The sequence below is a fragment of the Glycine soja genome, chromosome 14 (assembly GCF_004193775.1).
Source record: "Glycine soja cultivar W05 chromosome 14, ASM419377v2, whole genome shotgun sequence".
NCBI classification, from domain to species: Eukaryota; Viridiplantae; Streptophyta; class Magnoliopsida; order Fabales; family Fabaceae; genus Glycine; species Glycine soja.
In genome coordinates, this window is record NC_041015.1 from 835,252 (window position 1) to 858,700 (window position 23,449).

The following is a 23,449-nucleotide window of genomic DNA, read 5'->3' on the forward strand; positions in this document are numbered from 1 at the left end:
TTGTGGAATTGAACTCTGTTGTGAGCTTGAATTTGGTTAGTTATAAGTCTGAATAAACCAACTCAAGTGTTTAGCTGCTTCATTTTCAAAATATTCATTTGAGGTAGCCTCCACGGCTCCACCCTGGAAAAACCTTGGATATCATATTATTCTTTGGTTTCTGGTATCTTAGCTATAAAATTTCGCTTGTGCAAAAAAAATTGTAATTCTGTTTGTATTCTAGACAAACAGTAATTTAACGGATCAGTTAAATTACAAATTTTTTATTCTCTTCCTCCGATCACAGGTTATACTTTTTAATAATATGTATCTGTTAATTACATAATCAACAGATCGGTTGCATCATCATGAATTTTCATGCTTCAAATGTACAAAACAAATACAGAAGATTCCAACAGTGGAAAATTGGACAAGGAGCTCAACACAAAATTTAGCATGGAAAAAATAATAGTCACAGATTTTGTCAACTTAAAAAGTCTAATCCTTGATGCAATATAATACCGGGAAACAATTAGTGTGCTTTGACAACTTGAGGCAGAGATTTGAGAAGGGACAAAGACGGTCTTCGAACCGTGTGATTAAGAAGTAACATAAATGTCAGAAGTGTCAAGGCTCCAGCCTGATGTGCAGTGCCCAGTGAAACAGGTACATATGAAAGAAGCGTTGAAATTCCTAAGGTGACCTGAAACCATGCAAAATTAATTACATTATATACTTGATGACAACAGCCTCTGGGAAATCATATACTAGACTACTAACAAAAACAACCACCATAAAGTCTTTCTTCCTATTTCTATTTTATCTATTTATCATCATCATCTTCAATTAGTTGAAGAATCAGACAAAAACACGTCGAGTAACAGGTCTGAGTACTCAGTTCGACAAAGGAGGCAATATATTGACAGGCAGAGAGCTAGCTAGAAACAACAATACAAAATGATAATTATTATAAAGTATATAAAACTGGAAATTGAAATTAAGACCTGAAGAGCTGCCATGCCAACAGCACCTCCAATCACAGATCGTACTGCAGGATGTATCTCCAGCTTTCTTGTTGACCACCATAAAATGCCCACAGAAATCAGAGTTGCAGTTGCAAGTATACGGTGATCAAGCTGTTCAGAGCAATGCAAAACACCAATTAGAACTTCATGTTGTGAAAACTTTGGCCGCCAAACCACACTTATGAGGATAAATTTACTACTGACCAATCCAACAATAATGGCTCACAAAGTGTTTCAAAACATTTCATTCAGTTCAAATTTCTCAATTCTTGAAAAGATAATAAAAATCCATCCAAAAAAATCAAGAAAACAAAGGTATTATTACTATTTAAGCTTTTCAGAGATATCAGCATGGATTACCTGTACAGTTGATGTATTCTCAAAGAAATTCCGAATCAAAGGCTTCATTTCAAAAATGTCTTCCGGTATCCATGTATCACCCATCTTTGGGAAAGTATTAAAAGCATGCCCCTGGGAATAAACATGTGAGCAGAATGATTATCTTTATCCTCACCAAAGGCTCAATTATCATTTCAAGTATAAATATGAAAGGCAAGAAACTATTGAATACGAGAACATACAGCATCATTTCCAGCAACAAATGCACCAGAGACAGCAGTAAGACCAACAAGTACGCTGATAGGCAATGCAAGTCTCCTCACTTTAGCTGCCCCACGAACCCATGTTAGCGATTCAGCTGGTGGTTCAGGCATAACAACAGAAAGTGCAGTCCAAAAGAGGCCACAGTAAATAGCGAAAGCTGATGTAAGATGAGCTGCAAGACGATAAGAGCTTACCCTTGGCTGAGAATATTCAGATGGTGGCTCCTAAAGAAAGAAAATGTTATTAGAATCTGACAAGGCTGGTCAATTTAACTTCAAATAAAGAGAGGAATTTATATTATTTATGTTTCAACCTCTAAACCACTTTTGACCATCCACCAACCAATAAGACCCTGTCCGGCACCCAGAGCAAACAGAGCAGAGAGTCTCAGTCCTAATCTCAACGTAATATACCGCTTATGAAGAAAATATGAATATGGCAAAGCAAACATAACTCCTAGCGCCCTTCCCCACATCCGATGTGCATATTCCATCCAATAGATGAATTTGAATTCTTCAATCTTCATGCCTCTGTTAACACTGCAACAAGCACAAAACTAATTATCATCATGACATTCATAAGAACTGCTAAGCTCTTTGAGACCGAGTGTCAACTCACTTCCACTTAACCAATCCCTTCCCTTGTTTTTCTTGCAATAAATACACGATCAGCACTAAAAATTGTAGATTGGAATTAGAACTTGAAAGGTAAAACAAGCTTGTCCATGGGCAAAGTTACAGAAGATCTATTCCTTCAATTATTCTCCATCACTGTCATATTAATTATCATTCCCATACTCTGAAACACACAATCATGCCAATTTTTCTTGCAGCGAATAAGTTTAAACTATTATTTAACCGCATTAATTTTATGACAAAGTTTGAGAACAGTTGTTTAAAACATTATTCCTTAATTTTTAATCATCTGCTTATTATGATTTGATTTCAATCATTAACAATTAGTCAGCCAACTTCAAGAAGACATATTTACATGTGTTCAGGAATGCCTATCTTTTCTCGCAGAAAAAAAAAAAAAAAATCCCTTGGTACATTTCATAAGTTAATGGGAAATTAAAAAGGTGTAGCAAGTGTTTTCAGTTTACCGCTTGTACTCAGGTGACTGCTTATATTTGTCAAACTCTTGCAACCATTCGTCATCTGAGAAAGGAGGGAGCGTGCCGGTGAATTTCCAATCGGTCATTGAAAGACCAGATCGAGTGAGTCTGGTTAAACCCCCAAGCACCACCATGCTGAACACCCATGCCGCTGACCCAAAGAGCCATATTCCAACCAATTTCTGAGCACGAGAACCCCCACTCACTAGCAGCTTCAATCCCTCTTTTTGTTCAGCAGACACCATCTTAGAAAAGTTCCTCATTTGTGGCACATGAACATGATGACCCTAAATAAAAAGCATCATCCCAACACAATTTCCTCAGAACTAACTAGATATAGTAGTAACTAGTAACTAATCATTCACACATAATAGCATCATCATGGAGGGATTAAAAAGGAAGAATAGTGGGTATTTTCCGAGGATGACATACAGATTAAAGAATTAGGAGTGATTGTGAATATAAAAAGTAAAGGAACAGATGATGACCCATAAGATCATACAAGTTTAAAAGGGATAAAAATTGAAAATTGAAGGGTACCCAGATGAGAAAGTGAGGTAACCTTGGGGAATAGTTGGGATCGGAAAGCATGAATGTAATGGGTGGCGACGGGAGGGGTTAAGAACTTGAAAGGTGGTGGTTGTGTTGAAGAAGAAGAGAAAGGCGTTCCTCTTAGGCATAGCTTGTGAATTCTGCATGCTTCTTTGCCGCGCTTCAACACTGACCACACCATTCCCCTACCAAACATCTCTGTTTCTCTCCTACAAATTGCAATGCAATTTTGAGTTCAGGGTTTAACCAAGGTTTTGTTTTGCGAAACCCAAACTCAACTACTAAAACGCTTATTCCCACCACCGACGTGTCGTTTTGTAGGCCTAACCATTGTATTGAAACTCCAATGTTATACCCTTCTCTACCCTCAAATATTATTCATATAATTTTTACACCTTTTTCTTTCATTGTTGTACAAATTTATATAAATATAATTTCTCAAACAATGATTAAAGATGAAACAAGACAAATTCATCATTGAAGGTTCTTGAAGAATAAAAATTTTAAATTTAATTCTTGAATATATAAAAAGTATAATAAATTAGTCAAATTAACAAATTGATCTTTAAACTTTGCAACTCAAATTGGTCGTCGAAAAATATAATATTATCAAATTGATCTTTAAACATTAGAACTTAAAATGGTTTTATAAATTTAAGTATTTAACCACGAGACTAAGCACTTTTTACCTATTTAAAGGTTAAATTTGTGTTTTTCATCTTTCAACATTAATTTGTCACTTTTTTTAAAAACAAATTTGATTATTTACCCATAATTAAATAAATAAAACACAAGCTGGTTGTGGGCTATGGGCTGTGGGCTGGGGCCGATGCCTTCTTTTCACTTTTTTCTTAAAAAAAAGAAAAATATTACAGTGTTCTTGGTTTTAGAACTTGGGCAGGAAGGCTTGATTGGTATTTGCTTTTCAGCTTCCAAACATGCTATTCATTTCATTACTTGATATTATAATAGCAGCACCGATTTCAATTTAGTACCATAAATTTATCTAAGTTTATCGCAGACTTCATAAAAAATTATCATTTATCTTCTGAGGGAGCTTATTAATGAATTTTTTGGGTTAGATTTGGAGAATTTGCATCAATTTTTTTGGTGTAAAGGATTAGCAAAAAGCCCAACAACAAGGAAACGCCTAGGCTATTGCTAGTAAGCTCGGCATTAGTGCACTTGAAAATGTTTAAAATGTGATTGATGGCATTTCTAGTGAATCACTTTGGCATTGTGTAGTAGGGATCTCATGTCACAGAAAGAAAAAAATGAACTCATTTGGTGGTCTATTATGTGGTGCTCAAAAGGCCAAAAACATGTCCTTGCCTTGCATTTGGTTTCTTAATCTTGGTACTGGACTTCTGTTTTCTTTCACAGGTGCAAGAATGGAGACAAAAAGCTCTTCCATCTTTTTCTGCACTCTATCAAGCTATATCAGAAAGAAAAAAAAAAGTGCAAGGATTGTTCTAGTTATTAATGAATTTAGTTTGGGGATAAAATGGTTTGCTAAAGCATAGTTAAGGCCTAATTTTATTAGTAATTTTGATTCTTTAATTTATATACTTTTACTCTAGACTCATGCCACCATTATGTGAGGCTGGAATTCCTAGGGAGTGCTATAATCATTGAATCTTTATTTTCGATACATGCTTGCATTTAAATCAGACTTACATAGAGGAAATATTTGGTGCTTTGTTTAACATTTGTCTCCTGCAGAGTCCTTAGGTTTGTTCAGAAGTACTTGTTAGATTGAGAGGATTCATTCAGAGTCCTAGACCAACCCAACAAGGACTTGCTCTCAATGTGGATTTCTCAGTAACTGCTTTCAATGAGAGCATATCAGAATAGGAGTTGCATACTTGCAGAAACGCCTTGAGTAATATTTGCAGTGGAGCATAAAAAAATTGAAGACATGTATGTAATCTTTGAATTTATCAAATCAATTAGTTCTCCATTTAAAGGATATGCGGGCTAATCTTAATGCATTTCTATCCGTATATTTCTTTTCTAGCTTAACGAAACTACAATGAACTTCTTAGAAATGAGGCATAATGAAACCAAGAGCAACCAATTCATACTGTATGGGAACGATGCAAAGGCTGCATTTACATTCTGCTTAAGTATATCACAAAAAATAGGTAGAGAACTTCGTGATATTCATTCATTGCTTCTGGTTATTCCTTACAGGGAACCTCTAACATTTCCTGCCATTGGTCTACATACGCTCATCATATTGTTGCGAACTATGGATACATCAAGTCTATAACTCTAAACCCCTTCATCTTGAGACAAAGTCTCTGATTCAAAAATCAATAGAAATGCTCCATTGGTATAACTCTTTCTCAGGTACTCTCAAATCAATAGTCACCAATCCAGATTCTTCCTCATACTTGAATTCTACCTCTTCTGAGTCAACTGTTATCAACTTAGGCTGAGCTGATGAATAAGCACCAAATTGGCCACAACCACGGACTTTCATGGCTACATTTGTACTTTCATTAGATCCCCAATTAAACTCTTTGACAGCCCCTCCTGAATTGAACATCTTTATTAAACCAATAGGAGCAAATTCGACACCATTGCTCAATTCCTTCACGGGAACTATTGTGAAAACTTCAGATTCTCTGGTTTTCAAGGTAACTGGGATGGATGCATCCTTTGGAAGGTAAACCACTTCTCCTGCAAATTGACATCATAAAAAGGCCATTAAACAAGAAAATTTGGGTTAACTTTTGTAATCTTTACAAGTGTCATTGTCAAAGCCGAAAAACATACCACCAAGATGGGAATAAATAATGGCATCTCCTGTCCATTTATCATCTGCTACCCTGGATAAATAGTCAACATCTTTAGCCCTAATGACACCTGTGACAACGCCTGGATTATCATCGTGGATAAGGTTCTTCTTGCCAACTTTGCACCACCCAGCTCCTTGGCAATTGAATACCGCAACAACTCCAGAAAAATCATTCATGTTCCAAATCTTCAGAAGACTGCAAAAGCAGCATCCAAGGAGTTAAGTAAAATACAAATATAAAGAAGCATGCATACTATATTTTGTAGTAGAGTGTAAAAAGTAAGATACTACATCAATTGGTCAAGTATATAACTATATAGGTAGCCAAACCATTTTGGATTCTTTACCTCTTTCCATCTCTGGCAGGATCAGTAAATAAGCAATCCTTTGTTGGTCGTCCTGGAAGTTTAGCCCTTAATATAGAACCATCAGGTAGTGCAAGTTTCTTCAAAAGATCAAAATCATGGTGTCCGGGCTTGTCACTGCACAATATAACAACATCCAAAGGTAAGATATCATTTATCAAATAAAAAAAAGTACTGAAAAACAAATTACTACAAGCTCCACTCACCTGACATAAATTGGACATCCCCCTACAGCTCGTGCTGCACCATGATATTCAGCCATCGGATGTAGGCTCTGCATATTGCACAAGTTAATTAGCTCTGGCAGAAGCAAGTACATATTTTTTTTTCATGAAAAAAGAAGAAGGAAGGATCCTGTATTTGGTAACTTACATGAAACATATCCCAGTCTGGCTGCATAAATTCACCAAGGAAAATAGTATTGTAAGCCACTGATGCAATGTGAATCGTGTGGGATGCAGGGTCTCTTGGCCAGAAATCATCTGATGCCCTAATAACAGCTGAACGCTTTGCGCTACACAAGTAAATTTATAAAGAAAATCGTCATCATGAATAAATAAATCTATTGTTATTGTGTTAATAAAAGCATTCACTGAAGTTTTATAAGCAATCCATACCTGTATAATCCATCAGTGTTGTGACTCATGCAACAAATGATTCCATTGTCAGGGAAGTTCCTAGCGATTGATGCCTCCAATGCCTGGTGGTATTTCCTTGCAAGTTTCACCCTCCCACCATGTCCTGCTCCAAGAGTTTCAAGGATATTCTGAACATCAACTTTGACACCATCAATACCAGCAGATGCCAAATATGAGTGGAGTTCGTCGTAAAAATGAAAAACTTTCTCAGGATTCACAAGGCCAAGCCCATTGATGGCAATTGTTGTCAAAGCTTCATCTGGTTGATTTGACTCAACTCCAGGAGATGAGATAGGGAAGGCCATCTTTGACTCGTAGTGCTCCATGCCCGGAACCCCGGGTTTAACACCCCCCCAATATCCTGTTATTGCATGCCACACATATACATGCCTGGGGAAGATTTTCCAAAGATCATGAGTACTATGTGTGAACTGAATATCTTATGGAGAAATAGAAACAATAAAATGAAAATGGCAATACTTTATATTATGCTCTAGTTTGATTTCATTGGTCATATGACGAAGTCCCAAAGCTGGGTCCTCTACCCGCTGACCTTCCTTGCCATCTTTCTGGAATTTGTGATTCTCTTTTATGTTTGTTAAGCGATTTGCAAAGCTGTTGGACAGGAAAGCACAAAAATGGACTTATTCAACAATGTAAAATGGATGGAATTACAATCTGATAATGAAACTTAGAAAAGAAGTACCCACTTGGCTGAACTATCAGATTTCCATTCAACACCATTGGGGTCCATCCCAACAGATTGCCATCCATCATCAATTATAACAAACTTAGCAGGAATTCCACCTTTCTCAAAGCTGCAAAAATAAAAAATAAAAGTAACAGTCACAAATTTATGTTATGCCGTACATCTCATAACTATGTCCATTGTCCATGGAAGGAAGTACCACCTCTGCAATCCTTGCTTCACATTCTCTGAAGTGACATTAGTGTAGAAAGCATCCCATGTACACCATCCAAACCAGTTCAACATATCTGGCATCTAAATATAAGTTGGGGAAAGTAAAATTAGAGGTACTGAACGTTAAGATACAGTGCTCAGAAATAAGAATGTCTATGGAATTTCCATTTTAGGGAGGGAGAAGCTATGTACCTTCTTTCGCTCGCGATGTGCAAAGGTCTGTAAGTGTTTCTCAACAGTCCTGAAAAAAATTACAAAAAATGAAAATAAAATCAAATCAATAACTTGACTTGCTTAGACATATAAAACACTGTACATCCAAAAGTGCAGTGCAGTAATGTTAAAACAAAAATATTACTTCAGAAGATTAAACTTCAATTAACAAACTTTAAAACTCAATTTTTGTAATAACTAAGTGAATGATCCCAGCCCGAAGGCCTTACTTGTAGATTTCTATGACTGGTATAAACTAAAAATTAGGGGAAAACATAGATGAAATTTATTGAAAGGTTGTAACTCACTTGACAGAATTTGTTATGACTTCAAAAGGATCGGATCCAGCCCCAATATAAACCAAATGAGTCCCATCAAATTCCTCCACAGCAGGACAACCTGAAATCAGATACAAATTTCATCACTTTGCGAAACAGCAAAAAAATCCCCACATATATGATATATGTGAATAAACTAATGAAATGTTTCTTCTTCTGAAGATCACATACCACTTTCCACACAGATTTCAATCTCGTCTTGATCATTCCCCTGAAGAACTGCTCTGAAATCTCCTTCGAGAAGGGGTAAGAAAACTGCATAGGTAGCAGTGCCTTGGTCTCCTCCTCCTTCAATATCAGAGCCATTGTGTGCTTCAACGAGCAAGAACTGCGTCTCAATGGGGATTTCTTGTCCACAAGTGCCCATTCTCTGCGTCATCCACCACATCTTGAACCGGAAAACACACATAAATCGCAACCCCCTGAAACAAAATAAATAAAAAAACATCATCCTAGGATCAGAATTGCAGTTATCCTAAAATAAATATTATTAACTATGCACCAACACACATAATAAGAAACATCAAAAGTAATCCAGTACATGCACATGCACTTCCTGATTGTGACAAGCAACAACAAAAAATACAGCATTCACCCAAAATTACAAAGATTTTATTTTTCACTAACAAGAAGAAGAAGAAGAAAAGTGAAGAGTACATACTGAAGCTTGCCAATTGGGAAGACTGTGCGGCTACCCTTGTGATGGGATTGAACCCCAATGAATGCCCCATTGAGCAAAGCACCACCACATGCAGGGGTAACAAGAACCTTGTCATGGACATGGCTCAGCACTTTGTTCCCCAACACCATCAAGTTCCCATCTGCAACAGATATTCCTGCCCCTACAGTCATCTTTGATGATTTGATGAATCAAACACAAGCTCAAAAGGAAATTGCAGCACACAGAGCACCACAACCCCTCTATTGTTGTTTGTTCCAAATCAAATCCAAATGAGTTAATGCAGCAGGGGAAGGAAAGGGAAGGGTATTTATAGCAACAGGTTACAGGATAATGATAATAACACGTAAAGCTGTGTCAGCAGGGTGCCCAATTTGTTAGGAACTATTACCATTGATCCATAATTTATGAATTATCAACACCATGCAATCAATCTAGTCACTCCCAGACAAAATTCTCTCTCTTTTTTGTCATTTATTTAAGGCATACTTTGTATTTTTTTTTGTCTTTTGTGGTTAAAAGATCGGCTAATCAGAAAGGTAAGCATCACTCGAGACATTCAAAAGCATAAGGACACTGCAATCACACATCTTTCAAGTTTCAATGACAATCTTCTTTTCATTATTTAAATAGTGCACTGATTAATCTTTTGTTATTACATTACTCGTTTCTTATTTATTAAAGATTCGAATTGCAAATTGAACTATTATACAATTCTTAAAATATAGTAATTGACATAAATTTTCCCTCAAATTCTTAAGCACAGCAAATTGTGTGTGGAGCCCACAATAGTGATACTTGAGATTCGAGAGTCGTTGATTCGCTGAGTGGATATGATAATGGCATTGAAGTGTAGATGGAGTGATGTGAGGGCGAAGCAGCATATCACAATCGGGTGAAGAAAAATCTATGCGTCGTGAGTGGTGAAATAACCTACGTGGCAATAGAAGATTGGGTCCACGTGACACCTTTTTCGAGAAAAATCGTTTTTGATCAGACAAAAAAACCGGTAATCGGGTGAAAGGCGATGAATGATCCAGTACAACGAAGGCACGCGTGATCCCATGGAGTGGCATCGATTTCTCTGATATTTATAGTGCAATTTGAGTTGAGGCTCTGCTGTGCATGTCTTTCACTTCAATTCATTCAATGCCTTTGCATGTTACATTATTATTTTTTTATGCAACATGTTAGATTAATTAAACGAATAAAAATAAGAAAAAATGGATTATGAATTTACAATCTAAACTAGTAGATTTTAGTTTATATTATTTAATCACAAAATTATATATATAATAAATTTATTAATTTTATAATAATTATTTTAGAAATCATTAATAATAATTTTTAGTTAATAATATAAAAAATATTTTATATTTTATATCGTGAATACATGACTAAATTCTAAAAATAATGAAAATGCAGGAATGGTTCATGTTTACAAAATCGAGGAGTACGACATCACTCAGAACAATGTGCATGACAGTGAGGTGGATGATAAGATTACAACTCGTTAACAGCTCAGATCTGACTTGGTATTTGTTTCCTAGAATTTAATTGCATAGATGAAAAAACTAGACAATAAGAAGTGTAAAAAAAATTAGAAAAAAACTAGACAATAAGAAGTGTAAAAAAAATTAGAAAAAAAGCTATCATCTAATAAAAACATCATAACGTAGAGTAAATTTGTTAATTTTTATAATAATTATTTTAAAAATTATATTAATAATAATTATATTAATTTATTTTTAAAAAATAATATTTTTTTTATATTACTCATAGTTAATCATTAAATTTTATTTTTTATATTTTAACAAAATAAAGAATTATATATTTTTCCCATTATATTTTTTAATGAAATTTCCTATTTTTCTCTCTTAAACTAACAGAATATAAATAAATAATAAACATTAAGAAGTTATCACCAAATACCAAATTAGTTGGATTTATTATCTAACCATTTAAATAATGAGTGATCAGCCCAAAAGAAAACTTCAAATACATTGGACTTGAAGAATTAAAAAATTTAAATTCTCTCTTAGTATTCTTTATTAAATTTTATTTATTAAATAAAAATATTAAACATTTTTTATATTTTTTTATACAATATTGAAATTAAAAATATATAAAAGATACAATATTGTAAAAATTGAAATTATAATAGTAAATGTAGTTATTTTGAAGCTTACTCCATTTAACCCTAACATTACAACGCTTTGACATTATTAGCCGTAATATTGGTCACCTGAATAAAAATTATTTCATTTCAGCCATTCATTTATAACATGAGCTAATCAACGGCTGAACAAAAGTTGATTGAGTAAAAAGTAAAAACTTAAACGGAAAATATTCGCTTAAAAATTATAATTTTGATTTTTTTATAATTTTTTTTTTATTTTAGTTCTTTTATTTATAAATCAAGTCAGTTAATTTCTCGTATATTCAGAATAAGATAATCAAACACTAAGATAATAATTTTATTTAATTAACTTTACTCAAGAATTATTATTATTATTTTTTTACCAACAAGTGATTGGTTTGGTCCTTCTAAGTAAAATCTTAAGTTTAAATAGACGAAAAAAAGTAATTAGAAGTAATGATTTCATTAAAAATGATCAAGTTTTCTACCAGAGAATCCTCATTAGTAAAGTTGAAAAAAATACTCTGCATCAATGTTATAGTAATAGAAAATTTATTATTTTTTAAAATTATAAAAATGTATAAACTAAGAAAATTTAATATATATATATATATATATATATATATATATTGATTTAATTTTATATATTTTTGTTTTGAATAATTTACATATTTTAACTTTAATTTTAGCAATTTATAATTAAAATTCACAAATTAATATATAAGTTATTTAAATAAATTATTTTGTAAATTGATTTTCATATAAAAATTATTTTTAATATAGTTATATAAATCAATATAATTACGTCAATTAATATTTAAATTATATAAATTACCTAAATTGCAATTTAACCTTAAAACTTATCAAATATTTATTTGTACTTAATGCTTCAAGTTTTCCTAGTCAAACTTATAATTAATCTTTGTTGAAAAATAAGAGAAATTCTCGGTCAAAATTCAGTTTCCTTTTCAAGTGTTGAACGATAAATTTGATAAATTCTCAATATTTGATAAAATGAAATGCATCTACAAATACTCACCCCTTGCACTTATTTAATCACACTTTCAAACTCTAGTATACATTGATACTATTTTTTTTGTCTTTTCTCCTTTTATTTTTGTTCATGTTCCAACTTTTTGTCATGGAGTTCATATATCATGATTGCCAAAATCAAAGGACACCATCTCCAACATGGCACCCTTTTTCCACAATTGCCTACATTGCTAGATGATTATTACAAGGTAACACTTGTTTTTCTTCATGTTCCTATCAAGAGACCCATTTGTTTAATGTGTTGTTTATTAAAAAAAATTTGCTAACATTAGTTCATTTTTAGGTTGTGTTTACACCAAGTGGTTTTCCCGTCAATATTTCAACACCTAGTGTTTTTCCAATGTCATTATTGATCAATGTTGAGGAAGCATTTCGAGAGAGTTGAAGAATGAGCAAGTATGACGAGAGCTGGAGAAGAATAACCGCTAACGAGATGACATTAGCCCAACAACAAGAGTTAGAAGAGAAAGTCATGAGAGAAACGAGGTCGGAGAAGCAATCTTGGCCCCAAAATGAATTTTGATGTCTTTGAATCAAGATTGTCGAGGTAAGAACTCTAACACATTTGGTGGTCCATGATATAATGCGCAGGATTGTCGAGGTAAGAACTTTAACACATTTGGTGGTCAACAATATAATGTGCAGACCTGTAGGGATCAAATGATCACACTGGTTGTATAGTGCTATGTTTAATTTATCCTAGCCTTCTTTTCTGTTTTTATCTTTCTCTTTTTTATTTTTTCTAGTTTATTCTTTAGTGAAAAATATTTTCTTTTTTTGTTTATCCATTTGCAGGGTAAGCCAAATGTTGATGCAAAGCAATGACACTTTCTGCCATTGATAACAATTAGCATCGGTTCAATTAGTTTACAGAAGAAATTCAAGCAGTAGTGGGGTTGCATGCACGCTGTCAAATTACCGTGACAAGTGAGAAGGGATTGAACGATCATTTTTCAGGAACAAAAATACAAGGCTCAAGAAACATCCGTCAAAACTAAAAGAAACAGGCAAGGACATCAAAAACATTATTATAATTAAAGAAAAGTTTAAAAAAAAAGTGTGTTAAATCTAATGAATTTGTTGTTAAGATGGATTCAGGATTGGATTTAAGCCTTGATTGTTAGACATTTCAACAATGGCGGTGTTTGAGATAAAAGTTTGGAATTGTCTAAATATATAATTAACATTATAATATATCCCATTTTGATGTACATTTTTATCTTTAATTTTTATTAAGGCGCATAAAATGCACATCTACTAGTTGGTGAGACCTTATGATATGTGAGATGTCTATTTTGTAAAAATAATTAATTATTTTTACATTGTAATACATTTATAATAATTAATAAATATTGTACACAATAAACTATATAAATTGATTATATACTTGTCTAACCTTCAATTTTATTTTTAAAAATATTTGTATAAATTATTGAATGTTTTATTCTCGCATCTGCATATGCATACTTATTAGTTAGGGAAAATTAATCAGTTAGATGAAATTAATATAATCTTATAGTATTTGCTGACATTTTAGGACAAAGGCTATCTATTCAAGGGTATCATCTGATGAGTGTTGGAGTAAAGGACGAGGGTGTGACAATCATTTGAAATGTTGCATGGACATCGCGAGACAAGAGTTAGGAGAAAAATAGTTGTCAAATAGAGCTAGCCACATGCCACAATTGGGTGAATGGTCGCCTTCTTCATACTTCAAAATCAATCTCTCAAATAGGAATCTGTACACCCACATTCACATTTGTATGCATGATTATGCTAAATTAATGCTTCTGATATATGTGATTTCGTCGCTGCTGGCAATGCAACTTGTGGAATTTAATTTAATTTCAAAACCAAAATGAATCAAGATTTGACTCGTGGATACTGAATGTGAATATATGACTTATAATCTTATACCAAATTTATCTTAGAATACAGAGAACTTCCACCCTTCACCTTTTTGTTTTTTGTTTTTCTAACAAAAATAGTGACCGTGCATACCTATTTGGGCGAGTACACGGTTTTTCTCTGTTAAGCCACTGATTATTTTTATCAGCCTTAAGCTACTGGATTAGTGAATTATATGAGCACATTCACAAAAGAAAAAAGTGAATTATATGAGCACGTTGGTTGTGATTTACCAGACTAATAATGTCAACGACGCCCACAGTAATTGAGAAAGTGTCCCCTCACTCTTCTAACTTCTGCAGTTGAATCTTCAACTGCATCAATCCCTTACAAATCAAATTACAAAAATAATAAGTTAAAATTTATTCACTGTTGGATTCAAAACTGCATGGACCCGTTGCTCCATTTGAACAGTCAGTGATCTTGATCCCCAGTGAATTATCAATTTAAATTCCCTTTTCCCTTTTTTAGCTGGCGCCAAAATTAATTTAGTACTTAAACATGCTGATTTTTTCTCAACACATATTAACTACGATACCAAAAACTTTTTCTTATATATCACTATTCTGAAAGATAACATCGTATGTTTTGTGAGACAAATGTCAATTACATTCTTTTTAACATTTTTTCTATGATTGTCAAAAATTTGTTGGAAGTTATTAATTTTGGTGGAATTTATTTATCATTTAATGATTACCTCTCTTGATTTAAATATTAAATTCACCAAAATTGATAATAACCAATAAAAAATGTTAATAATAGAGAAAATATTGAGAAGAAAATGTTACACAAAATATGATTAACATTTTTCTACTTTATGAATATGAGATCAGTTTAGTATTATTCTTCCCCTTTATGCTCAACATCTTAAATGTTCAACTTTTAATATGCTATTAAAGATTGAAATTGTTTTACACTGTTGTACATTAGATGGATCAATCTATGTAATGAGTACATTAATTGCAATTTTAGGTGCTAATGGCGAACAAAATTTGCAAGTGAAGAAGATTTGTCAAGTATATAACTCAAAACCTTAGTAGCAATGCCTTTTATTCTATTTTATCGGTACATTCTTGGTGATAGCATGAAAAAGGCATAAGGGCTGCCATATAATTTGCAGGCGCAATATATGAACGCAAAGCACCTGCCAATTAAAGAGAAAAAGAAAAATATTGCACAATCTTGAATTCAAATACGAATTTTAAATATCATTATTCAACATGTATAATTGACTCCTGAGACTCAGAGGCTATCACACGGAATCAAACTTCAAAATGGTTCATAAAAAAAAAAAAATTATAATTTTTGTATCTCCTTTTTTATATTTAGTTAACCTCCACGACTCACTTTATTTTATTTTCCCTGGTTTTGTCGTACCCATACGCATCTCTCATTTTCCTTAACACGTTGCGAAAAAACAATTATTCTAAAACTTTCTCAACCAAAAAAAGACGACGTGGGGTGGGACAGCTTCTAGAACCTTTTGCAAAACCAAGACGCAGTTGCTCTTGTGCACCAACACCAATACCTGGTGCCACTTAAATGACCACTATACCCTTCTCTCTATCTTGTGCCATTCTCCATCTTTGACCGCCATATAAAAACCTCTCTCAACTCTCATCGCACTGCACAAAACAAAGCTAAATTCAACCAACAACAAACGCAACATTTTCATTTCCCATTATACCCCTCTGCGCAGAAGACCTCAGAAAATATTTCGATGGCGGGAACCCTAAATCTCACGCCTCTCACCGGTGCCGGCAGGACTCTCCGGCCTCCGTTCAGGATCTCAATTCGGGCATTCACGGCGACGGCGATCGATTCCCGGCGAGCGGCGAGCCTCTATGAGGTGCTCCGGATCAAGCAGAACGCTTCGGCGGTGGAGATAAAGTCGGCATACCGGAACCTTGCGAAGGTGTATCACCCTGATTCGGCGCTCCGTCGGTCGGAATCGGACGAACGGGACTTCATCGAGATCCACGACGCTTACGAGACGCTGTCGGATCCGTCGGCGAGAGCACTGTATGATCTGTCGTTGATGGCGGCGCGCGATGATAATCGCTCGTTCTCGTCTTTGGTTGCTGCTCCGAATGGCTCTTCCGGATTCTACTATCAGACCCGTAAGTGGGAAACGGACCAGTGCTGGTAGATAGCTTCCAAGTATAAGAAAGAAAAACGAGAAAATATATTTTCTGACATTAACAAATTTACACGGCAAAAAAAAAAAAAAGAAGAAGAAGAATGATTCTGTAAATTCTGTTTCATTTTTATGTAGTGCTGCTTCCAGGTCATTTTTTCCATTTCGTTTGGGAGAAATTTCTGCTGCAATTTCAAAACCATACGTCTATCGGCCACCAAAAAACTTTCCGGCGACTTAAAAAAAATTAAAATACAAACTCTTTTGGACCTTTGCCACAAAATGTATTACGAAGTCAAAGTACAAACTACGAATTATTTTTTTTTAAAAAAAAACTAGATCACTTAGTTAAAAAAAAAAAACCTATTTTTTTAATGAAATTTATAGAATGGAGAGAGAGAGAGAAAAAACATACAGGCAAAAAAATTGATATATGTGTTGACACCTATTCAATTTCTTGGTCGTGGCATGAACCTTTGTTTATGGGTGTATCAGTGCTGCAGAGGTAGAAGTAGAAGCACCCTTTCTTGGCTCAAACGAGAGAAAAACAATAAAATCACAAGAGCTTAAACTGTTAATATTGAATATTATCAGGCTTGAATTTTTTTATTTCGGTGTTGGACAACTCAGTGGGTCATGTTTTTGGGTCAAAGAGTAAGCTTAACCCGTTTTTACTACAGTTGTTTCATTTTACGTAGCAAGCCCATATTTTATGGGCCCATATAATAAGATTTCAGCTACGGGCATTAGTTAATACTACTAGTTATGTTTTGATTGTCGGGAAAGGTGCGTTAAATTTTTAATGCACTTTTTTATTAAATAAATATTACACAAATCTTAATAAATGAAATTTTATTCAAATAAATTAATAAAACTCGCATCAAAACAAATTTAATGGCAAAGATATTAATTGATTTTCATAAATGATCGGGGAGAGAAAATAATTAAGTAAAGATAAAAAAAATAATTAATTCATTTAAAAATTATAAAAAATTATAAAAATAGATAAATAATTTGTTTTTTTAAAAAAAATAGGTTTGTCGTCACTACTTTCTTTATGTTAATACTACATTGTAAAAACTGGAATTGGTGATTGAAAATGGAAGAAAGAGACGTTAAAGTATAGCATATGAGGATTAAGTAAGTGGTTAGTATCTTTCAGGATTAACGCCACCCGCCCACGGTCAACTTCAGCATATGGACCAATCACCAAATTTATAGCCTCCCAAAGCTTCTTGTTGTAACGGACTCAACCACTTCACCACTCTCCTTTAACGCATCACCTTCCACGTTTCCCATCAAACTTGACAACAAAACGTTCACGTTTTCATTTTTTTTTTTAAAGGAAGAAATGTTGATGATTTCATAAAATATTCCTCACTCATAAATATTTAAACATTACAAAATAGTTATACAAACATTTTTTAAGATATTGAATTCGAATAATTAAAAAAACAAACAGAAGCCTAAATAATTTTTACTCTCTAGATGAATCTATTCAAATCAACTTAAATTAGTGGTTTTCTATGCTTGTTAAATAATTCCCTCGTTCATTTAACAGTTGAAACTGAATATCAAAAGTTAATTTTAAATATATGTATTTTGTCTTGAAAATTTAAATATGTTCCTAAACTAGTTACTATCCTTTAGTTTTAAATACATGGAATGAATTATCAGTTTTACTTATGTGATATGGGGCATCGTAAAAGTTGAGAAAAAGATAAATTTCTTTTTGCTCCTTTTTTATTTTATTGAAGGGAATCTTGTTTTAATGGATTAGATGATAGCTTTCCTTATAAGCGAACAAAAGCGTCAAATCAAAACGTCTTGAATTGATGAAAGAGACACCAATGTTGCCTCCCCTTCCTTCTATTTACCACTTTTACACTTCTTCCTATTTCCCTTTTCTTTTAAATTCCGCATTATCTTTCACAATTTTCCCCAACAGAATCAGCACCCGAATTTCCCGGATCCGAGATACCCAGAAGGAAAAGATTAAAACTTTGGTGTTTTCATCGATCTCTGGGGAAAGATGTGTTGTGGGGGGAGAATTTGCATGCTTTGCACGTGTCTGGTTCTGGTGGTGATCGCCATCGGGTTGGTATTCGGGTTCGGAGTGTTCAAGCATGGATTCCACAAGATCAAAGACACTGTTAGTTTCTGCGATTCTTGCGGCGGCGGAGGAAGGCCTTTCATCGGTTATGCACCGCCGCCATTGTTCTAGTTCTCAGCATCCTCTTGTTCCATTTCGTTCTTGTTAATTGTTCTGGGGATTTGTTTGTTTCCTTTTATAAATTAGTATTCGTTAGGGTTCATATTTGTAATTACCTGCTTCTTGGGATTCATGTTTGATTTAATATTCAATTGTCTTTGTTACAATGCTGTTACTATTTATTCTGTTTCTCTTCGGGGATCATCTTTATCTCATTCGAGTTTGGTTTTATAAATAGCGAATTGCAGAATCCATGTTTAGAAAAAAATAATTAATTAATTAATTATTTGAAGAAAAAACTCAATGCTTTTCTAATTATTTTTCTTTGGAAATAATTATGTTAACATATAGTAATTGAAAAGTCATTTTCTTTTACCAATTTTTGTTATCACGTTAATCATTTGCTGTTCATTCAAATATTAAATAAATAGCTTTTTTCTTTTTTGACAGCATTAAATAAATAGCTTTTGTTTCCTAAACTTTGAAACATCTTATTGTCTAAGTAACAAATTGATGATACATCAAAGGGGTAAATACCGATATTTGAACTATATTTAGTTCATAAATTTGATTTTTATCTGAATGTAAAATCAAATTCAGACCATCAATATATAGTCATATACTATTGAATCTCAATGAATCAGCCCGAAGTGAGAGTAAGAGATTCGAGAGAAATGGATATGGATAAGGATTCGGATTGCATCGCTCTTCTTATGTGAGGATGAAGATTTTCAAAAGAATTACGTGGCTATGTCTGTCTGTTTGAGTCGTGCTCCACATGTATAGACTCTTGTTGTGATGGTTTCCTACTTAATATTCCTACTTTGCGTGTTTGACATTCTCGATTAACCATACATGCTTGATTAATCCTTTGAATCATTTGAACCACTACGCTTGATACTAGTATGTCCAGAAGCCGCCACATATTGTTCGGATGTTATCACTTTTTTATTTTGCTTAGAAAAACCAAATTCAATTGATTCTAGAGAACAAGAAAAATAGTTTATTCTTCCTTATTTCATTTCTTTTTGAGGGGCATTTCCTCCTGTATATCTGGCACTAGCTATCCTATCGCTGATAACCTAGAATTTTTTCTACAACTCAGATAAAAAAATTATATATACATTCTTATAAATACGATTTTTCATAAATTTTAAAATAAATTATGTGATTTATCATTAATGTTGATGTAGTTTAGTTTTGGTCGTAAGAAAACAAGGGGCCACAAAGGCCCAGAGAAAAAGGAAGGAAAGGATAAGGCAACCCAACCCAAGAGTTATATAATCAGTTACAATCCTTAAGCCCAAATCTGAGCAGCTTGGGTAAGTTTGAGTGAAGCTGACTTAATCTTTTAGTAAGATTTTGTATATACAAAAACATGATTTAAATAAATAAATAAAAAATAACATGGTTTAACTTGAATCAATTGGAAAAGCCTTTCAATACACAAAACAAAAAGATAGGAAAAAATAAGGCCATCCTATCTAATACCTAGCATGGGATCAAACTCCTCAAGGAACTCTCCATTTCGTAACATTCTCATACTGGGGGAGGAAATACAATTCCAAAGAATATCAATAGACTTGGCCAGGCAACCTATGTCATACAAAGTATCATTCACAAACTTCCATTTCAAGTCATATATAGACTTTCTCCAAATCAATTTTAATGATCATTCACCCCTTAGCTCCTTTCTTCTTTCTCATAGAATGAAAAACTTCTTGAGCAATCACAATATTATCAGTACTCTATCTATTGGGAATGAAGTTGCAGTAATACCGGCAGATTAATCTTTCCATAAAAGGCTTCAAACGATGAGCCAAAATCTTTGTAATTATTTTATAGGAGACATTACTTGACCTAAAATCTTTCATCCTAATCACGTGCTCCACTTTAGGAATAAGAGTAATAAGATTTTCATTAACCTCAGCAATCACATTTGGATCATCCAAAGTCTTCTGAATCATACTTACCACATCTCTCCCCACTCACTAATTTTCTTTTACATCTGCATCACTGTGAAGAATGAAAAGGTAAACAATGAAATCATATATGTGTGTGTGTCTTCTCTTTAAGTTGAAAAGTTCTTCTCATCTCAATAACTTATGTGTACAATACTATTTAAAAAAACAAATTATAGTGTAAAAATAACAGGTGTAATAGTAATTATAACTTTTTAAGAATTCTTAAACAAGTACCTATTGTGAATGATTTTTTTTTTTATAATTCTCAAAATCGTATCTCTTAAAAATTAAGGTCACACACTTACCATTAGTCAGAACACTTCATTTGTCAATTTCTTGCATCTTAGAATTATACACTTAAATTCATTAATTGTCGAATAGTTTAACTCAGGAAAATAGAATGTGAATTGTTGTAAACTTTTAATACTTATTTGTCTTTGATTTCTATTTTCTACTAATAAAAAAATAATAATTAGTAGTTAATTACAAGTATGAAATTGACATTCCCAACCGAATCTGGTCCAAATGTGGTGGGTAATGGTTTGGTTTTGATGAATCGAGTAGGCAGCGATCTGGTCGATTCTAGCCTTCTAGGAAATGGGGAAGCCTAGGAAGAGACGATCATTTGTGGAAGGAGAAGATTGTTTTCTTTTTTCATGGTAATTTGTGTATCCAATACACTACTGTAGATATTCCGTAAATATAATTTTGCAATTATAAAAAATGGACAAATTTTGAAAGAAAAATTTATTCCCACGAGCAAACACAAGATATAGAGGATGAACGTCACCCATAGAAGGAAGAAATTTTCTCCATGAAATACTTATTATTGGCCTATAAAAAAAATGAAATACTTCTATAGATTTGTAAGCTCTTCTACTTGTCTCACGTCTGTGTAATTTTTGCATCATTTATTATCTCTGGTTTTCAGTCCATAACACAGTTATATAGTACATTATAATTTCTCATCCTCTAAAGTCTTAACATGATTTAAGAAAAAAAAATCCACTAGCATACAATCAATTTTAATATTTTAGCTTTTGGTTTTAGGTGCTTCAAGTTATCATTTTCCCCTATTAACATTATATAATCGAGGCAGCAACTTGCTTTTAAGGACCTTATCTTGGTCAAATAGAATAGAAGAAGGAGCACTAGTTAAACCATTTGTGATTGAGACTCAGCAGAAAGCTCACCCATGCTGGATCACTATCCAACATGATTGATTGATTTCTTGCTTTTAATGAAACATGAACCTTTACCGGCTGGCCTCACTTACCACCTGCCATGCTTTCTTAGTGCTTAAACATCCAACGCAGCACGTCCTTAGTTTGATATCAAGGGACAAAACCATGGTAATAATTGGTATACACCCATAATCTAAGCCCTTAATCAAACTGACTATTCTCATATACATTCACATTTGACAAAGTCTAAAAATTAAAACATCAATGTGAGGGAGCTCTGTTGAAGTCATTCTTTTAGGACCCTCCCAAACGTTGCCGCATATATACCAAAAAGCATAAATATTAAAAATTAAAACATCAACGTGGTGAAACTTTAGCTCACCTGTGTCACCTTTTGATAATACCAAAAAAAACACATTGTCCCCTCCATTATTATTACTCAACTACAAAAGCTTCTTTTCCCTCTTCACTTCCATTGATTCATCACCCCATTTAGAATAAATAAACATATTACTTCTATCTCTCCCACATTCACTTCCATTGGCCTATTTTAGTAGTGCACCTTTTCAAATATGCTAGCCTCTGTCGAAGAAGAACTTGGCACACCAAAACAACCAAGGAATCAACATTCTCAGCAATCAGAAGCACCAAATTCCCTTGCCAACACTAGAGCAATTTTCAGGCAACCTCGACTTCAAAGGACAAAACCAATTATATGGTGTGCTGCAATACTGTGCTTCATATTCAGCCTAGTGCTTATCTTCTTTGGAATTGCAACACTGATTCTCTACCTTTCCATGAAACCACGAAACCCCACGTTTGACATTCCCAATGCAAGCCTCAATGTGGTGTACTTTGACTCACCACAGTACCTCAATGGTGAATTCACTCTCCTTGCAAATTTTTCCAATCCTAACAGGAGAATTGGGCTGAGGTTTGAGTCCTTGAACATTGAGCTTTTCTACTCAGACAGACTCGTGTCTTCACAAACAATCAAGCCTTTCACTCAAAGGCCAAGGGAAACCAGGCTGCAATCAGTGAACTTGATATCAAGCTTGGTGTTTTTACCGCAAGATGTTGGTGTAAAACTTCAAAGGCAAGTGGAGAATAACAGGGTCAATTACAATGCAAGGGGAACATTTAAGGTGAGGTTCAATATTGGCCTTGTCCATTTATCTTACTCTCTGTATAGCACATGCCAGATAGAGATGACTAGTCCTCCAGCTGGTATTCTAGTAGCAAGACAATGCATAACAAACCGATGATGAAGAGCCAACAAAAATGATAGAATTCTTTGTGGGTTTTTTTTTTTCTAGTTTTCTACTTTATTAATTAGGAGATATAGCTAATGGTAAATACCAGTGTGCAAAACAGTGATATGATTTTTTTTTTTTGTGAGGAATGAAAAAGAGAATATTAGAGGATATATATATACCATATGATTTTAATTGATATTTTATTGTTTTTATTTGTAAATAGAGACTTGAGTGGAGGGTGTTGAAGCCCTTCCATACCAGAAATATGTTGTGGATGGAGTTTTTATTTTATCTTCATCTACTAGTTTGTTTTCCAGAACCCGCTTTTGCTGAATTAACTTTTTGATACTGTTCTCTTTTATTT

The 23,449-nt window shown here is 33.6% G+C and overlaps 5 protein-coding genes across 5 annotated transcripts; 3 read left to right on the forward strand and 2 right to left on the reverse strand.

Annotated features, from left to right (window-relative positions):
- Positions 1–252: 252 nt before the first annotated feature.
- On the reverse strand, positions 253–3,579 carry LOC114383029 (cytochrome c oxidase assembly protein COX15-like). The gene is made up of 7 exons (XM_028342609.1): positions 3,284–3,579; positions 2,710–3,008; positions 1,921–2,146; positions 1,586–1,831; positions 1,365–1,475; positions 984–1,115; positions 253–682 (listed from the first exon to the last, which is right to left on the reverse strand). The coding sequence occupies exons 1-7, from the start codon at positions 3,467–3,469 to the stop codon at positions 512–514; spliced, it is 1,371 nt and encodes a 456-aa protein (XP_028198410.1). The 5' UTR covers positions 3,470–3,579; the 3' UTR covers positions 253–511.
- A 1,619-nt stretch (positions 3,580–5,198) lies between these two features.
- On the reverse strand, positions 5,199–9,521 carry LOC114383028 (probable galactinol--sucrose galactosyltransferase 1). Its single transcript, XM_028342608.1, has 13 exons — positions 9,214–9,521; positions 8,724–8,974; positions 8,523–8,613; positions 8,194–8,242; positions 7,991–8,082; positions 7,790–7,897; positions 7,560–7,694; positions 7,059–7,469; positions 6,814–6,955; positions 6,648–6,715; positions 6,424–6,558; positions 6,055–6,272; positions 5,199–5,958 (listed from the first exon to the last, which is right to left on the reverse strand). The coding sequence occupies exons 1-13, from the start codon at positions 9,402–9,404 to the stop codon at positions 5,582–5,584; spliced, it is 2,268 nt and encodes a 755-aa protein (XP_028198409.1). The 5' UTR covers positions 9,405–9,521; the 3' UTR covers positions 5,199–5,581.
- A 6,367-nt stretch (positions 9,522–15,888) lies between these two features.
- On the forward strand, positions 15,889–16,752 carry LOC114384290 (chaperone protein dnaJ 11, chloroplastic-like). The gene has a single exon (XM_028343952.1). It carries the CDS (start codon positions 16,053–16,055, stop codon positions 16,479–16,481), a length of 429 nt encoding a protein of 142 aa, XP_028199753.1. The 5' UTR covers positions 15,889–16,052; the 3' UTR covers positions 16,482–16,752.
- Positions 16,753–18,286: 1,534 nt separating this feature from the next.
- Positions 18,287–18,870, forward strand: LOC114383728. The gene has a single exon (XM_028343462.1). The coding sequence runs from the start codon at positions 18,502–18,504 to the stop codon at positions 18,691–18,693; it is 192 nt and encodes a 63-aa protein (XP_028199263.1). The 5' UTR covers positions 18,287–18,501; the 3' UTR covers positions 18,694–18,870.
- A 3,434-nt stretch (positions 18,871–22,304) lies between these two features.
- Positions 22,305–23,404, forward strand: LOC114384524 (uncharacterized protein At1g08160-like). Its single transcript, XM_028344220.1, has one exon. It carries the CDS (start codon positions 22,402–22,404, stop codon positions 23,092–23,094), a length of 693 nt encoding a protein of 230 aa, XP_028200021.1. The 5' UTR covers positions 22,305–22,401; the 3' UTR covers positions 23,095–23,404.
- Positions 23,405–23,449: the final 45 nt, after the last annotated feature.

What these genes read in the sequence shown, in the direction of transcription:
- LOC114383029 (XM_028342609.1), bottom strand. Translation starts at nt 3,469, where the DNA reads ATGTTTGGTAGGGGAATGGTGTGGTCAGTGTTGAAGCGCGGCAAAGAA. An exon ending in GATCCCAACTATTCCCCAAG is followed by an intron (nt 3,009 to 3,283) that starts GTTACCTCACTT and finishes CTTTTTATTTAG; the next exon opens with GGTCATCATGTTCATGTGCC. An exon ending in TGGTCAAAAGTGGTTTAGAG is followed by an intron (nt 1,832 to 1,920) that starts GTTGAAACATAA and finishes TTCTTTCTTTAG; the next exon opens with GAGCCACCATCTGAATATTC.
- LOC114383028 (XM_028342608.1), bottom strand. Translation starts at nt 9,404, where the DNA reads ATGACTGTAGGGGCAGGAATATCTGTTGCAGATGGGAACTTGATGGTG. An exon ending in TTCCCAATTGGCAAGCTTCA is followed by an intron (nt 8,975 to 9,213) that starts GTATGTACTCTT and finishes ATTTTGTTTCAG; the next exon opens with GGGGTTGCGATTTATGTGTG. An exon ending in GTCATAACAAATTCTGTCAA is followed by an intron (nt 8,243 to 8,522) that starts GTGAGTTACAAC and finishes AATTTTTTTCAG; the next exon opens with GACTGTTGAGAAACACTTAC.
- LOC114384290 (XM_028343952.1), top strand. Translation starts at nt 16,053, where the DNA reads ATGGCGGGAACCCTAAATCTCACGCCTCTCACCGGTGCCGGCAGGACT.
- LOC114383728 (XM_028343462.1), top strand. Translation starts at nt 18,502, where the DNA reads ATGTGTTGTGGGGGGAGAATTTGCATGCTTTGCACGTGTCTGGTTCTG.
- LOC114384524 (XM_028344220.1), top strand. Translation starts at nt 22,402, where the DNA reads ATGCTAGCCTCTGTCGAAGAAGAACTTGGCACACCAAAACAACCAAGG.